At 39.4% G+C, this 16340-nt stretch overlaps 1 protein-coding gene across 3 annotated transcripts in view; it reads right to left on the bottom strand.

Moving 5' to 3' along the window:
- Positions 1-3934: 3934 nt before the first annotated feature.
- RAPGEF4 (Rap guanine nucleotide exchange factor 4) overlaps positions 3935-16340 on the bottom strand; it is a 77908-nt gene continuing 65502 nt past the window's right edge. For all 3 annotated transcript variants that reach the window (XM_010163046.2, XM_010163047.2, XM_010163049.2), the window contains 4 exons: positions 16183-16270; positions 15781-15845; positions 6713-6767; positions 3935-5194 (listed from right to left, as the gene is read on the bottom strand). In XM_010163046.2, the coding sequence (XP_010161348.1) occupies positions 5067-5194; positions 6713-6767; positions 15781-15845; positions 16183-16270 (336 nt within the window). In that variant the 3' untranslated portion in view covers positions 3935-5066. The remainder of the gene's footprint in view (positions 5195-6712; positions 6768-15780; positions 15846-16182; positions 16271-16340) is intronic.

Below are 16340 nucleotides of genomic sequence, written 5' to 3'. Positions count from 1 at the left end.
TTGGGGAAGCAGTGCCTATTCCTGAGAGAGGTGTAGTGGTGAGGGGCCCCTCCGGCCGCTGCCGTCACCCCCACCAAGGGCCGGCCACCCCCACGGTACTGCCACGGGGAGACGTCCGAGGGTGGTGGTGGTTCCCTGGGCACAGCTGTGGCCCTGGAGGCAGGGCTCTGCTGGCTGTTTGTGCTCAAGGTGAAGATAAGCTGCTAAAAGTTTCTGGTTTAGTAATTTTAATGATAACTTTTTAATCTGGTCATTATTTTCTTTGATTGCTAATACCTTGACCTCTGGTGACAGCTGCTGCTTGTGCCTGCTAAACTTTAATGCAGGCTACGGTAAAGAACGTTATGATTATTTGAAAAGGCAGGGTGTAATGCATTTCAGATTAACAGTGAAAGAAAAGCTATTCAAGTTAGAGGTTCACTTTTGCCGTATCACTCTCTATGCTGCTTTCCTTATTATCAGTACAAAAAATGAAATGAGAATAGCACATCTTTTAATTTTCTTCCACTATTACCTCTTGATTTGCATTCAGAGCTCCCAGAAGAAATACCACTGAATTCAGAAGTAGTCTATTTAAGCTGCGTGGTGTTTAAAAATTGCTGGAAGAGGTTAAGGTACTGTATATTATGCAGTTGACCTTACTAAGAAGCTATGTTAACAATTTAGACTTTTAATTTTCTAACATTACGTTTTCTTAAAATATTTCTTTCTTTTTTTATTTTTTTAAGCAAAATTTATTATCTCTTTTGGTACCCCTGCAGGTTATACCTTTTGATTTCTCTCTAATTTATTTTGTAAGATTTCTAAATTGTATTTAAACTTCTTGTTCTTAAAAGGTTGTTTTGCCAGTGCCTCTCTGAAAGAGGGATTTTTTTGTCTCTGTCTCTCTCTTTGTATCTGGTCTGCAGAGGCTGTGCGCCTTCACAGCATTTTCCTTAGCAGGAAAAAACCCAAACCTTCCATCTGCACAGTCCTGCAAATACAGTTGAGATCTTTTATCTGGCACTAGCATGTCTCTGTGGCTGGTTGGGTTTGAACAAGAAGTCCAGGGAAAATATTTTGGATCCTGCCTTTACCAAACAGTTGTAGCCTCCTGGTGTGTTGGATTCAGCCTCCCGGGATTTAACCTTTGCTCCCTGGCTCTGTCTAGTGATGGCCAGCCCTGGGCCTGGTCACTGAGAAAAACAGCAAACCCTAACAAAGCAACAACAGCGAAGTGCGCCGGGGACGGGGGGAGCTGGACCCTGTGACTCTTCAGGCTCCGTAGCCCTAAATAGAGGTGTTTGTGCTCTGTACTGCTGCTTGGGCGAAAAACCACATGAGCAGTGGAACCCTGTAATGCAGAACATTTTCCCATCCTGGCTCGGTGGTCCCTGGCAGTAGGTGTTTATTGTGGACTCTGCCTCTGGGTCACCTCGTATCTAAAAACAACAGCTGTGACTCTGCCAGTAAATAAAACAGGGTCAGGGGCGCTGTGGCCTGAGGCCAAGTAGCATGGACCAGCCATATTGCCATTGTACAACCTGTGACCCTCAGGCATAATCACTATTTTGAACAGGTTTATATTTTTTCAGGCTGAAGTGTTGAAATAAGGAGCAGGCTGTGCTGCAGCATTTAAGGTGTTCACGCAAGTGGGTGTGATAGTGGTGTGAAGCCTCCTGGAACCTGCTGGAGGACTGCAGGAAGGGTACAGAGGAAGGCCAGACAGGCTTGTCCATATTCCCACTGGCAGTGGTCCCTGGTGTGTGCTCCCCCACAGCTAATGGCTGGACACTTTCACGTGGTGCTAGTTGGCATGGGCCAAAATCAGGCCAAGTGCTACAACCAAAGCAGCACGGAGCATGAGCGGTGCAGGTCTGGGGATCGCCTGCTCCTCTTTGGCTTGGCTGTGTTGGGACAGCATCTGAGCCTGGGCTTACAGGCCAGCCCCAAGGGTCAGCAGGGAAGGGGTGTCTCTTCCTTGACGCAGGATCAAGTCGTGACTCGCAGCTGCAAGCGGAGGGTGCAGGGAGTAATGGGCTTTTGACATTTCAGTGATTCCTGAGTTCCTATTCATTCTTCACAGTATTGCAACAGTTGCTTGGACTTCATGCAGCAGGAGCAATATATGGACAGCTGCTTCCTGTTGTAAAGCCAACACGGGGGGTGAGAGAAGCCCAATACGGATCCCAGAGCCAGAAGGTAGTTTTATTCATTTAATTTCTAGGTATGTAGACTGTGATCAGCACCATAGCAACTACCTGAGCCACTTGAATAAGTCAGATACAGAGATAGCAACACTTGTTACTTATACAGCACCCTTTATTGGAAAATTAAAAAATGCCAGATACCAGTTTCATTGAGCAAGTAAACTGCATTCATTTCTTGATACAGAGGTACCATAAAACCTCTATTTGTATCACTGGGATATATCTACACGATAGAGACTGTTTGCCAACAAATAAGTAAAACAGTTAGAGGTTCTAAGGCATATAAGAATAAACCAAGGGGATAAAAACATACTAAACAGATGAAGAATCGGTCAATGTGCAGAGCCAAGCTGAAACTTGGCAACTCTATAAACCAGTTAACACAGAAATAAATGAAAGTCCAAACAATAGGAACAAATCTGGAACAAATAAAATCATGAACTCACAAATGTTATAAATTGATTGTAAAGATAAAAATGTCTTTAGGATTAATTGTGTCCCTGTAGTTTATTCTACTGCATACTTTGCTTCTGGGAAGATTCTATCTGAAAAAGCCATATGAAGTATTTTCATAGAGCAGTACAAATGGTAATAAGAAATATTTCTCACTTGAAATAATAAGACACAAATTTGTCTCTATGTTATTAGCTGGTTTTCCTCTGAATCATCTTGAACTTCTAGTCAGACAGCAAAGTTAAAATAAATTATTTCATCATGCTGCAGAATATTTCTTAACTGTGTAATTCTTTCCTTTCAGAATGCAGGTACTGAGCAGACAGTGGTTCTGTGTGTCAGCATTTCCCTGGTGACTCAGCTTTTGTAGAATTTATGTTTTGACTAAAAGGATGCAATTATTTTTATAGATTGAAAAAAAATAAAACCTTTATGTGTATACTGTCTCCACAGTCCTGGTCAATGCCAAGAAAAGTATACTCTGTGTCTGAGGCAAAATATAGACTATATCAGTGAGGTCATCTCTGAAGCTTAATTATGAGAGAATACTTGCAACTTCTAATTTCAGGCTTAATCAGTTTTATAACATCCAGCTTCACAGAGCAGAGATGGTGCGAATGCAAGAGGAAAAACTTTTGCTATGTGAACATCATCATTCCCTTGGCACACACTTGGCCACCATCAGTGCTCACCCCGCCACAGTACAGCCATCCCATCCTGTGGAGTATGCAGGTAGCACAGGTGGTCTTGGAGGGGAAAGGGCACGAGCCAGATCACCTCTTCCCTCATGGCTGCAGGACCTGATAGACCTCCTTGAGGTGACCAAAGCCAGAGGCCTCTTGACTGCCACATTAGCCAAAGCCTCAACTCAAGTTAGCCAACCTGAGGTAAAACCCTATCGCAAGATAAGATAACTTGTAGTGCTCACATTAGTGACCAAGCAGGACAAATTAGTCAGATAGCTAAAATTAAGAATACATCCCTTCTTCATTTAAACCTTTCCAATCTAATTGTTTCCTGTCTTTACATGGGATGGTAGGAAGCCTCTTAGAAAGGCTAAACAAACCAGCTAATAAAACTACAGTGCTACATCACTGCAAGACTGCCATCCCCTGTGGCAGGGATGGATCTGACTGGCTCTAAATTGGTCATCCATATCACAATGGATGTAGGCGAACGCGGTTTCGAGGCCCAGCAAATGACAAGCAGAGTTTGCCAATCAGCCAATTAATAGCATTGGTATTTACGCAGGAATGAAGCTGAAAGTGCAAATAAGGCCAGCGACTAAACCCTTCTGGCAATTACTTTTAATAAGGTACTGCGTGTTATTTACAGAAAACTTACATCACACAATTCCTACACATAAAATGCACACAAAGTGTAAAGACAAAAGCTGCACTCCCATAACATGCTAAACAAAATAAATAAAACTGAATTATTTTGGCACAATAGCTATTACATAAATAAATATTCTAGAACACAATGAATTAACATTTATTTACAGTCTATTGAAAGTGCAAAACAATTGGCTAAAAATTAAGATATTTGTAAATGCTTAAGACCAGAAAATATGTGTTAACCAGCCACAATTAATTATAGCTGAAGTTTAAGGTTTTAATATCCAGGAAATTATTCTCTTGAAATTCGTTTGTACATATTGTGCTCTTTTTGAACTGGTCCTTTGCTACCTTTATGCTATTGATTTTGACAACCTATCTATCGTAATGGAATTTTGTAAAAACCCGATTGGTAGTTTGAAAAAAGAAGGAAAATGTAAACACAGATTAATCTATTTATAATTCAAAATATTTTCAGTCCTGTCAGTTTTCTGAAGTGGCCACACTGCTTGTAGTAGTAGGCAGTATGATTAAGACTATAAATTTTTCTTAGCATCTGTTGTATTTCAAATAGAAATATTAGTAAGTCTTCTCTGAATGGAACTATACCTTGGACCTCTCTTGAACCTACAGTCTTTCATCAGATGCTTACATACATCTTCTATTGCAGTCAACAGTCACTGGGCAAGCTAAACTGATGTTCAGTTTTGGTCCTGACCTAGAGAATAAATAATAAAATACAGATTTTTAATTAGGGAGAAAAATACTACCTCCCTTAGAATTGTTAGAAGCTTTTTGTGCATTTTTCACTAGCTATTCAATTTTATCTTCTGCATTTTATCCATAGGAGAAATCATTTACTACACTTTAAGATGAATTAACAGTTCACAACACGGCCACCCACACAGCTACAGTGCATACATTCTTCCTCAGCCAAAGTTCTCTGACAGGCTGGTACATTGTGCGTTGCCTAAGACCTTAGAATATGTTTTTGCTTATTTTTGTAGTGGCAGTGCAGTAGCAGAGAAAGTGAAGTTCTTAACAAGTGACAGGATAAAAGATCATTTCTCATCATGGCTTCAAATGTTTATGCTCGACGCGGTTCTAGTCGGTGAGACATCTGTGATAAAGTTCTCTGGTTGTCAATCACATTTAATTGCCGCACATAACTGCGAACATCCTGATGGTTCTTATTAGTCAGGGCTGCGTCGGGATCTGGTGAAAGAGAAATGATGTAGGATTGATACACTTAAACGAAAAAATGCCTGAACAGAATGCATAACTCTTTATAAGCTGTCACAGGAAACACTAGATCCTGGTGAGTTAAAAAGAAAACATTTAGAAATCACTCTCTTTGAAATCTTTCCTCCATCTCTGATAGTCTTTCTGGTTACTACTCCCACAAATTAGCTTTTTCTCTCAGATATCCTTGTCTACATTTACTTAAATTGATGGCCCTTGGTTACAGTTTAATACATCGCCTTACCAGTCAATAGCTATAAATTATATAAGCTAACTAGTATGATCTAAAGCTGCTCGTCTGTTGTTGAACCAGCAGCTTTCACACAAATTTCAAACTATATAATTGACTTACACCTCTTTTCATGAAATATTCCCATTTCTAGCTCATTATTAAATATTTGTAACACTGTAGTGCTTAGTGGTGGCCCTGTTCAAGCCTCAAAATTTACTACCTGTTTACATTAATTAACATAATTGCATTATACCTACTCCTACAACGATTATGAAATACCACTGAGTTAAAATCTGAGTATCTTCAGCCTCACAGTGAACCGCTTACAATTTAATGAAATATGTGTGAGGTAACTTAAAACTTCTCTAAAAAAAGATACTGAGGCATCTACTATATATTTAAAAAACATAGGACTTAGATACGGTACATTTATACACTGACATTTTGTTATATCATGTGTAGTGATATGATGAAAATCCACTTCCATTTCTAAACAACTACTATGTGGAGGTCTCACTAATGCTTAATACATTAAAATTAAAAGATACACAGCCATAAAAACCTTGATGGTGGGAGGAAAAAAAAAAGTTCCTTTAACTTGATCTAAGAGTTTAACTTTTACCCAAATGGAAAGAAACTATTTTTACAAAAAAAAAATATTGTTTTATACTATTTATTCTGTTCTTTGAGAAAGAGGGAGGCTGCTGTGAGGCAAAATTAATAAAGTGCTGAGGAAATGCCCATGAGATGGGATGAGACCCACAGAGCAAGCCTGTTTGACCATACAGCTCTGTCATCTCACATGGCCTCAAATAAGTTCTGGTAATTATACTGACAAACAGGTTTCGAGTTCATCGCCTTATGCATTATGTCATTTATAAACGTCATGTTTCCAGCCTGGTTTCCTACAAAAACAGGGTTTATCCAAGCAGGGATCTTGCATGTATCTGTGTGCTGCTGCCTGCTACCCTCATTTCAACCACTTCTGGGCCAGTGACTAATTTCAGCCTATTCTAATTTGACAGATGTGTAGAGACCTCACAGACATTTAGCTCCTTCACATCCTTGGAAAGAGGTGGAGGAGAAGGGGCTTATTAGAGCTTCCTGAAGGATATTGCACCCTGTGAAACATCGGAGGATCCAAAGATGGAAGAATCACTGGAAACCAGGCTTTTCAATTCTGGTAAGCACAGAATTAGCTGCAATTACTGTAGCTACTGATGATAATGCTGACTGTGCAGATGTTGCAATACACTTACTAAAAGACTGGCTTCGGCAGAATTTCACCGTCCTGACAGTGTTGGCAATCATACGCTGGAAAGAAAAGATGGGATGCAATCAGAGAACAGGCACTGTATTTCATCATCATTTAAACGAAGCACCTAACTGTGCCTGAGTGTGAAGACATATGCCAATAAAAGCAGTCATATGAATGAAAATATAATTTTAATGCTGATACCCTCATATGTAGGGTGTGATTTGCATTTGCACAGGCTTTAAATGAGCATGAGTGTAATTTACATGTGCTCAGAGAACCCTTTACCTTACTTGGATGCTGTAAAAGGCCTTAACTAAGAATGAAAATCTGCCCCTTCAATATGCATTTCTTTGATTCTATCTTCCCACATTAAAAAATAAAAGGAATACCATGTAGAACACCTTGGGATTATGTAATATAAAAAAAAAAATTTAATTTTAAGACCATCAGTTCCTAACAGCAAGTCAATTTCTAGAACATACTCAGCAATTAAGGAGCTTTCTTTACACTTTCATGTAAGTTTGAGTTTAAAATGCAGCCATCCTGGAAAATTACAGTGTAAAATGATCATGTGAGGGTTTATGTTCACTGCTTCCCTCTGGAAGTGTGCTTCATTCACAGGTGAGAAGGCCACCATTACAGCTGCGGCCTTGCAGGCAAGTTTCAGACCTGTTAGACAGGTAGACCAGTTACACGCTTACAGTAGCATATCTAACCCAACATGAAACCTGGATTAACTTTTGGTGGACACTTCTGGCAATTCACAAAAAAAGCAGAAGTCACTTCAGTCCTTCTTGGCTCTGCTTGCTCTTCAGTAATACTGAAGCCATCATTTCACTCACTTAGGTAAGAAAATATTAATCAGTACATTTTGCTCTGATAAATCAGATGCTATTATATGATAGTTTTTAAGAACAGAAATGCATTTTAAGTAATAAAACAAAACATTTCAGATTTAGTTCTGGACTGCAAAATTTTACACAGGTAATACACCCACCACTGCAGGAGCAGAATTCATTGTTCTGCATAATATCAAATAAATTGAAACTTCAGCAGTAAAACTGAATTCCTTAGCTAGATAGTTTGATTCAATCACTGTTATAAAGGACAACCTTTGTTTCAGTTCCATTTGCTTTAAGAAAAAACAGAGGATGGAAATGTTATTCCTAACCAGAGTCTAACAGTTGTTCCAACACTTTCACGTGGTCTGACAATTATAACACAACTACTTGTTTTAACACAGCACACTCTTCACCAGACTGCTTCATACCTTCTTGAAACTTTTTGTGAGATTAACAAGCTAGTCATAAGCCCTCACACAATGGAATGATGTATTTCTTTCTAGTAAACAGTAAAACCTAGGGCATATACTTCTCAAAATTAATCCACAATTATAATCTTACATTAAAATTATGTTATAAATAAAATACCTTTGTGAATTGCATCATTCCAGAAATGGGAAGCACCACTTACACATTCCTTACACATAATGAATAATCTTAGACATTTTAATGTACTGTCAAGCATACAAAAAATTGGCTGGTAGTCAGCATTAGAAACACTATTGATATATCATGTACTACACTTCACATTGTGTAATCAAATGAAAGGTAGCTATTCTGAAACTGATCTAAAATATTTTAATTCTAAAACACAAGTTCCCAAAAGATCTAGGGAATTTGGATACAGGTCTGCTTATATTGTTCCTAAAGTCATATGTATGGAAAATAAGTAGATTTCAAGTAAGAATCATTTTTGTCCTATGTTAATTTTCATATCTCTTCGAGCCACTAACACTAGGCAGATTTTCTAAGGCACTTACCTTGCAAACATTCTCATATGTGCTTAGCATTAAGCATGTGAATAAGCCCCACTGACTTCAATGGAACCTCTTAAATACTCAAAGATAAGCACCCATTATAATACTGGATTGAGACAGAAAGCACTGCGTATTACAGTGTTGGTTCTTCAAGTCTAACCCAATCAAATGAAAATCAAAACAGGAACATGTAAACATGAATGTTTCATAACTCTATGGATTCATATTTGTCTCTGTTACATGATGCTGCTATTTTGATTCATACCATTTCAAAAAGTACTCCCCTAAAATAACTATTTCAAAGAAAGACCATGAAGTTGAACTGTCCCAGCCAACCTGATGAAGTTTCAAGAGCATCTGGCTTCAAAGGAAGCTTTGCTAAGGACACTTCATTTTTATAAAGATAGCTAGTGTGCTTCATGTGCCTGCTAGATGGATTGTTAATACACACCCTAATTTTTCATACCTGTAAATGTTTAGGTTTTGAAGCTTCATTTCATAATGATCTCTGGAGCTAGACTGTAGACTCAATGTTTAATTAGTTTAGTATTAAGCTTCTTAGGTGAAAACTTAGATTTATAAAAAAAAAAGTGTGTTCTGTGGAATCATGTTACTCCTTTTTTTTTTTTTCTTTATGTACGGATTTTGTTCTGAAAAAAAGCATAGCACTCAGAATAAGTACTGTAATTATACTGTATTATACTGAAAGACAAATTATGTGTGTAGTGAAGGTTTTTAAAAAGTTTTCATTATTTCCATATTTCTCATTATATGGGCTATTCCAAGCAAGGAAAACTGAAGTGGCAACGAACTCATCTGACTTCTGGTTAAAGGCTGAACTGCCTGGCTTCCTTCAGTTGGCTTTGCCTATTCCTGAGGATAATCTCATTCAATCTGTGCATTCAAAAGTATCTTGGCAATGACGAAAGAGAAAGGAATGAGGAAGTGGGTGTTAAGGCAGAATAAATGGATAAACTGGGGTCAGAAGACAGCATTGCAACCCAATGGGAAGATTCAGGAACATTAGATGTCCTTGAAGAACTCCTTTCACATAGCTTTTTTCCAAGTGCTGTTGTACTGTCTAATATAAACTCAAAAGATTTCCTCTTTGGAAGGTGCAAAATGAACAGAAAAACAGCATCAGAAGCAAAAGTGAATTTCCCTTCCTGAATCTTGTAGATAAATTGGATTGTTTTCTTTTGATTCAAGAAAACTGGAAACATGTAGAGACAAAATGTTTAGATGGAAGTTTAATTGCCAGCTCCTTACAATTTTTCTTCAAATAGAGGATTACCTCTAGTTAATTCCTGCAAAAATTAACCTCTGTTTACTCACTGTGCTAAGAAAGGCCATTATCGAAAAGCCATACAAACCTAAATTTGGATCTTTCTGAAATAGAACCAACTGCATAATATAACAAGCAACTGCTACTACTAGCATGCTATATATACACAACAATACCCTTTCAAGTTTTACAGAGTCTGGAATAGTGGCAGCAGGCCAGCACATTATCTTCTAATCCATTCCAAACCCAGGTTTCTAAATGTTATAAATATTCATATATGTCATAGAAAACTACTAAGGGTTTTAGTCACACACTTTTTGCATAATCTTTATGTTCCAAAAATGAAAGAATGTTTGCCCTTTTTTTGCATAAGGATCAGAGTGTGAATTCCCTTTTGTTCATCTCCACAAAACCCGAAAACCAATATGCAGAGATTCTCTAATCCTCATTTCACACCTGAAGGGTGAAGAGGCTTGACAAAAGGAAGCATCAGTGGCCAGCACCATGGCACTGTCTTGTGCTGCCATGGCAAGTCAGCACTTTCAGAGCTCTTTCACGACTTCTGCTCCCTCTACAGGTGCCATTTCTGCTACACGCTGGGAAGTGCCATGCGGAGATGATGCCACAGAAAGTGATCTTTGTTCAGGCTGTCTGATGATTTGAGAAATGACACTGATAAAGTTCCCAAATAATTGCATCTTCCCTCTCTCTATGAATACAAAGTTCTGTACTGGCAGTCAGAGTGCAGGATTATGCAGCTAAGGTTTGAAAAAAACACAAATCAGTAAGTGGTCAAGAATATGAAATATTGCTTGTCCTTAAGGGGAGTCATGCTCAGTACTTTCCTTATTTTCCTCTCTCTTCTTTCCCTGGCAAGACATAATTCTAGGAAAAGGTTCTTTTTTTTTTTTTTTTTCCCCCCTATCCTAAATATATAGAAGCGGTGCCACTTGAACAGAAGTTATGTAGTTATGTATTGCCATGTACTATGCTGCAGGTTGTAGGTTGTCCTGTATCTGCGAAATTATACAGAGCTTATAGGAACTAACTACTGACTGCTTTGGGGGCTCTCCTTTACCTGAAAAGAGGGTCATTAATAGGCCTAAAAGACAAATGTGTATTTTAGATCACAAACTAACTGTGTTTGCTGCCTACTGGCAACTTTCTCTCTTTCAGCTACCTGAAGCTCTCAAAATATCCTCAGCCTGCCAAACTACCTGTGTAACTAGTTTTAAAAACTTTACAAGCCTCTTAATTCATTGTTCCTCTGTGACAAGTATGTCTTCAGTTTTTACACAGATGGGTCTTCTAAAGCAACACTTATAACTAACATCTCCTGTCAACTCACTAGTGGAGAAAAGATGCAGGTAGTTTTTATCACACAAGGTCATGGAGCATAAGGTCATATGCCAACCCAGAAGGTATAACTGAACGACACCATGGAAACAGCTTATACCTTGTCTCCATCAGCTTCTTACAGTGAGATAAGTAAAAGACCTTTAATACTTCTCTAACATGGACCTGTTAGAATACTTCTCTAATATGATCTTCTAACATGGACCAGTTAGAATGTGTCCAGAGGAAGGCCACGAGGATGATCCAAGGGCTGGAGCACCTCTCCTATGAGGACAGGCTGAGAGAATTGGGGCTGTTCAGCCTGGAAAAGAGAAGGCTTTGCAGAGATCTTATAGCGGCCTTCCAATACCTGAAGAGGGCCTGCAAGAAAGCTGGGGTGGGACTTTTTACACAGGCAGGTAGTGATAGAAAAAGGGGTAATGGCTTTAAACTGGAAGAGGGTAGGTTTAGATTAGGTATTAGGAAGAAATTCTTCACTGTGAGGGTGGTCAGACACTGGAACAGGTTGCCCAAGGAAGTTGTGGATGCCCCCTCTCTGGAAGTGTTCAAGGCCAGGCTGGATGAGGCTTTGAGCAACCTGGTCTAGTGGAAGGTGTCCCTGCTGATGGCAGGGGGGTTGCAACTAGATGATCCTTAAGGTCCCTTCCAACCCTAACCATTCTATGATACATGTCTTGTTTGGTAGTGAAGACAAAACCTTTTACTAAAGACTTATACTACTAATACCAGTAATTTAGTTATTTTGTCTACTAACCAACAGAAGTATAAATAACATGTTCCAGGCTGGATTTTAAGGCCAAATGCTTGTTTCCTTCATTCCCTCCCTTGCTTCATGCAATAAATGGCATAGTAAAGAGCACAAGTACAGTGCAAATACCTATTTCTGACACATTCAATATTGTTTGCCCACATCTTGTACAAACCAAATGGGTCCGCTTACAAACTTCCCTCTTTACACACAGCTGTGGCTCTGCCCACACATGGTATTCTCTTTTCTGGCCAGCTGTCCCTGCCCTCTCACTCTTCACAGCCTCCTGCAAATATGGGGCATCCATGGGGATCAGGAGATGGGGAAGGCGAAGAAGGAGTGGGCAGTTACAAAGGCAGCAGCAGGTAAAGTTCAGCAACACTCTCCAAAGTGATGTACCCTCACTACTGCCAACACTACAGTTCTGCCACACCTCTGAAAAGATCGATTTATAGGAAAGTGTAGCAGGAAAAAATTGACTCAGTCCCTTTCCTTTTTAGCTTGACTTGCTAAAAAAACCTAGGCTAATGTGGCTTAACACCATCTGTCTGTTTTTTCCTTCTTCTCTAGATAATTTTATGAACTCGGAAAAAAGAACCCAGAGTTTTCAAACACAGGAAAGCTCCTATCAATTTTCTGTGAAAATAGATGGCTGTGGACAAGAGAAAGATCATGTAAGCGCCCTCTTCTCCTGTCTCCTTCAGGGAAAACACTGTAGTGCAAGTTCCTATGTTATGACAAAAGCCTACTCACACAGAATTCCCCAGCCATGAAGGAACCACACATGCCCCAGCCACGAGGAAAACTCTGAGCAGAGCTCAAGCAGCCATCAAACACAAACATTTAGGAAACCAGGCCTCACTGTTGCTGGCACTCAGGGAACTCCTGGCTCAGGCATTGTCTGACAGCTCCTGCATGTTTTAAGATGCATCATTTAATATAAATAAAACCAGAAACATCAGAAAACATAAAAGATTTAAAAGAAGCTGTTTCAGCTGAAGAGATGCCACTAGATCAAACTTCTACTTTTGGCTGCCAGTGACAGGAATAAAGTTGTCAGCAGCACATCAGCTGTCGGGATCAGAGCTCTGTGGTGAGAATGCAGACACGATGCCAGAGGCTGTTCTCAGTTTCATCACCGTGCTTCCATGAGAGATGGAGGGACCCACCTCCTCCGGTGGCAAATGGCACCACCAGTGGCAACTACCCAAATATTTTTATTCATAAAGTTTATGCATAAAGCATCAAAGTTAGGATGGATCAAGGGAAATAATTTTCCAAAGAACGAAAATGTTTTAGACAGATCAGTAATAGAGTGTCTCCCAGCAATATTCAGAAGTATCTCCATCTGTTTGTGGCAGAACATCGTGCAGCAGAACAAACAAGCAGAAACAACAAATAGCAGGACATGATTCCTCTGAGGAAATCTTTTTTCTGCTTTTCTCCTGAAAATGGCAGAACAGCATCACAGATTTACCTTGAGTTTATACTTATGTAAAAGAGAGCTGAATTTATCTGAGTGTTATCTGGCTGAGTGGTCTTGTCTTCGCTAGTTAATATCTGGTAATTATGCGTGGATATGACAGTTGTAAGCTTAACACAAGTAGGCGGTAGTGACTGAGGTTTAACAGTAGGCTTTTCTTCTTTGCTTGACCTGATGACACATGCAAAAAGCTAGAAACTGCCAGGTCCACATTAGGATCTGAATGAATTATGTGGGTGGAATATGAATACATGTTGCTTTGAAGAGCTATGGGTTGATAGAAGCAGTAAAAACACCATAGAAGCATGCAGAATAACCAGTGAAGGAGATTAAAAACAGAAAAGATACTTGTAGTAAGGCCTGGAGAAAAAGCAAGAGTGAGATTTTAGGTAGAACACTGACCGAAGAAAAGTTTAGAATACTGAGAAAGAAGAACCATTTCCCTGTTGTGCGGAGTAATGAGACGCTATATTGATTCTTTGAAAAACATATAGCATCAAAAATACATTAATTTATCTTCACTTTCCCGTCCTAAAGGAAATGCTCAAAACTCAGACTACTGATCAAAATGGGTGATACTACACTCATGAAGTATAAAATTTTATTTAAAACCTTTGAGTACTACTCGTAAATCCATGTTCTGGAGATAACATTCTTCTGAAGATAAGGCAATGTGCAGACTAGGGTGAAAAGGGCAGACCTGGACCTGCAGCAGCCTAGATATAGATCAATTTAAGCTGCTATAAAATTCACTCTTGGCCTTGGGAGTGCCAAACTGTGGTTTAGAGTGCTGCAGAATCATTTCTAAATGACAAGCCTGGGTTGAACTTCTGTCTATGGGCAAGTGCTCACAGGAGAGCTCCTGCCTCCTGTAATGGCTTTTACACATAATTAGGCATAAAGAGCCTGAGGCAGACAGCTCTGAGGCCTGCGGATGTACCAGCTCTTCTGGCTCAGGAGGCATAAGTAGGCCAAGTGAGGTGGAGAACATGGATCCAGCCATATAGCCATGGTTGTAGCAATGCAGCTGTCATCCCTTCTGGTTTGGAGGTGCTCCACCTAAGTCTGAGATCCATTTGTGTTCCTCAAAATATTTACTATCTACACTAAAATATGTATATATATTTATCCATCTAATTAGAATAAGCAGTCCAGGAAAAAGTCCTTTTCTGCAGGCAGAAGGCTCAAGGCCTTTGGAAGGAGATGGCAACACAGTCTGCATATGCAATTACAGAATGTCATTATTGCAAAGTGAGGTCAGGCCCTCACTCGGGCATTAGCGCTACCACTGACCCACAAAAAAATCTCAGCTTAGTCAAGAAGTATTTTTACCCTAGGACAGAGGCTGTCCTGGCGCTACCGACTAAAATCTTAGAAGAGTTCACTTAGAGTGATGATTGCTTTTCTGTGAAGTTTTCTAAAGAGCTGAAAGTCCTCCTCTCTTCCCCTCTGTGGTATCAGTGCTCAGCAGGTAAAACAAGCTCCTCTGTAGTGCAGTGGAAATAACCATGGAGTGGTTCTGGTTACTGTAGTACTAAAAACAAGCAGATATAGGTGCAAGAGTAGATATGCTCTAGCATGGATGCTGAATGAAGCTTTACTGCAGAAACAGTAAGTCAGGTTTGGTTTTGCAGTGCAGCTGCTCATAGCTGGGCTTGGCTAACCCTCAGATGTAAGTGTCATGAACTGCATTAAGTAAGAATATGGACTTAGCAATCAAGAAAACTGCTTCTCACTGCTGAGAAACTTGAGTTTCAGTTGAGATTTCAGTCATGGGAAGTTGCCTGCCTGCAGTTTTTTACAACAATGGTTGAAATTATAAGAGTTTTGGTGCAGGATTTAAAATAATAATAAAAAAATAAATCAAATTTGAGTGTAATCTAACCTTCCATCATTGATCCCCCTTTCCAATATGAAAGCAATCAAGTCACGGAAGTCTCCTTTCACTTGTTAAAGGAAAGAAGAAAATAAGATGTTCTGTATTAGAGCTTCTTTTATTCTCACAGGAGCAATGCAGAACTGTCCCAGCCTGGGGCAGTTCAGTCCTGTTTGAAGGAACAGCAGTTAAAATCACAGCATGGTCCCAAACTAGCTGTTAAAAATTGTATCTAACAGCTCTGCTTCCTGTCACTGCCGCTGCCTCTCCTAGGAAACATTTCAGCTGTGCATGGCTCAGTGGGCAGTTGCTTCTCCACCTCTGTGAGGTTTTCCAGAAACCCAGAGGTCCAAGGCACTGTGCACAACGCAGACTATTTTTGTCAGCTCTTGGTCCTGCCTTCACTTTCTCTAGCCCTGGAAGTCATTATTGAGAAGTTCACTCTTGAGGAGATGAATAGGGAGGTCTTTTAAAATTTTTATTCCAAATATGTCATACATACCATTTTTTCAAAGTTTACTAGGTTGTCAGTGAATGTCTTGTTTCCCTCATGAGTAAACGTCATGTCTATATAGAAATAAAAGCCACATAAAAGCCCATTAGTGAATCACGGCCATACAAGCAGAACAGCAGAACATTTTATCTATCCGTTACAGAAATCAAAGGAGCTATAAAAGGCAAACATTTAGTTTTTAATTTGCAGCATTTCTGAGATTAGTAAAATTGAGGTATGATATTCAGATGTACTAAAGCAGTTTTTCTTGTCTCTGTCACACTTTTTAAATGGAAGAAGATCATACCTCACACTGAGATTGATTTTTGCTTTTTCTTGCTGCCACTCTTATTCTTCAAATATTTGACAAATAGCTTTCAAGTTAATAATTCTGGTAACATCCAAGCTTACCTTTTATAAGTAGTGGCATGAAAGGAATTATTGGAGGGTCCAATTTTGCTACAGTTAGTCTGTAGGCCCTATGGTTTCTTGATGGATCCTTAAGAAAAAAGGAGAAATAAAATAATTACTAATATATATTATTGTACATATTGAGAGACTGTATGCAT

The sequence above is a fragment of the Antrostomus carolinensis genome, unplaced genomic scaffold, assembly GCF_000700745.2.
Source record: "Antrostomus carolinensis isolate BGI_N321 unplaced genomic scaffold, ASM70074v2 scaffold11902, whole genome shotgun sequence".
Lineage (NCBI taxonomy): Eukaryota > Metazoa > Chordata > Aves > Caprimulgiformes > Caprimulgidae > Antrostomus > Antrostomus carolinensis.
Note: the sequence above shows the minus strand (reverse complement) of the source record. Positions and strands in the feature narration are given on the sequence as shown.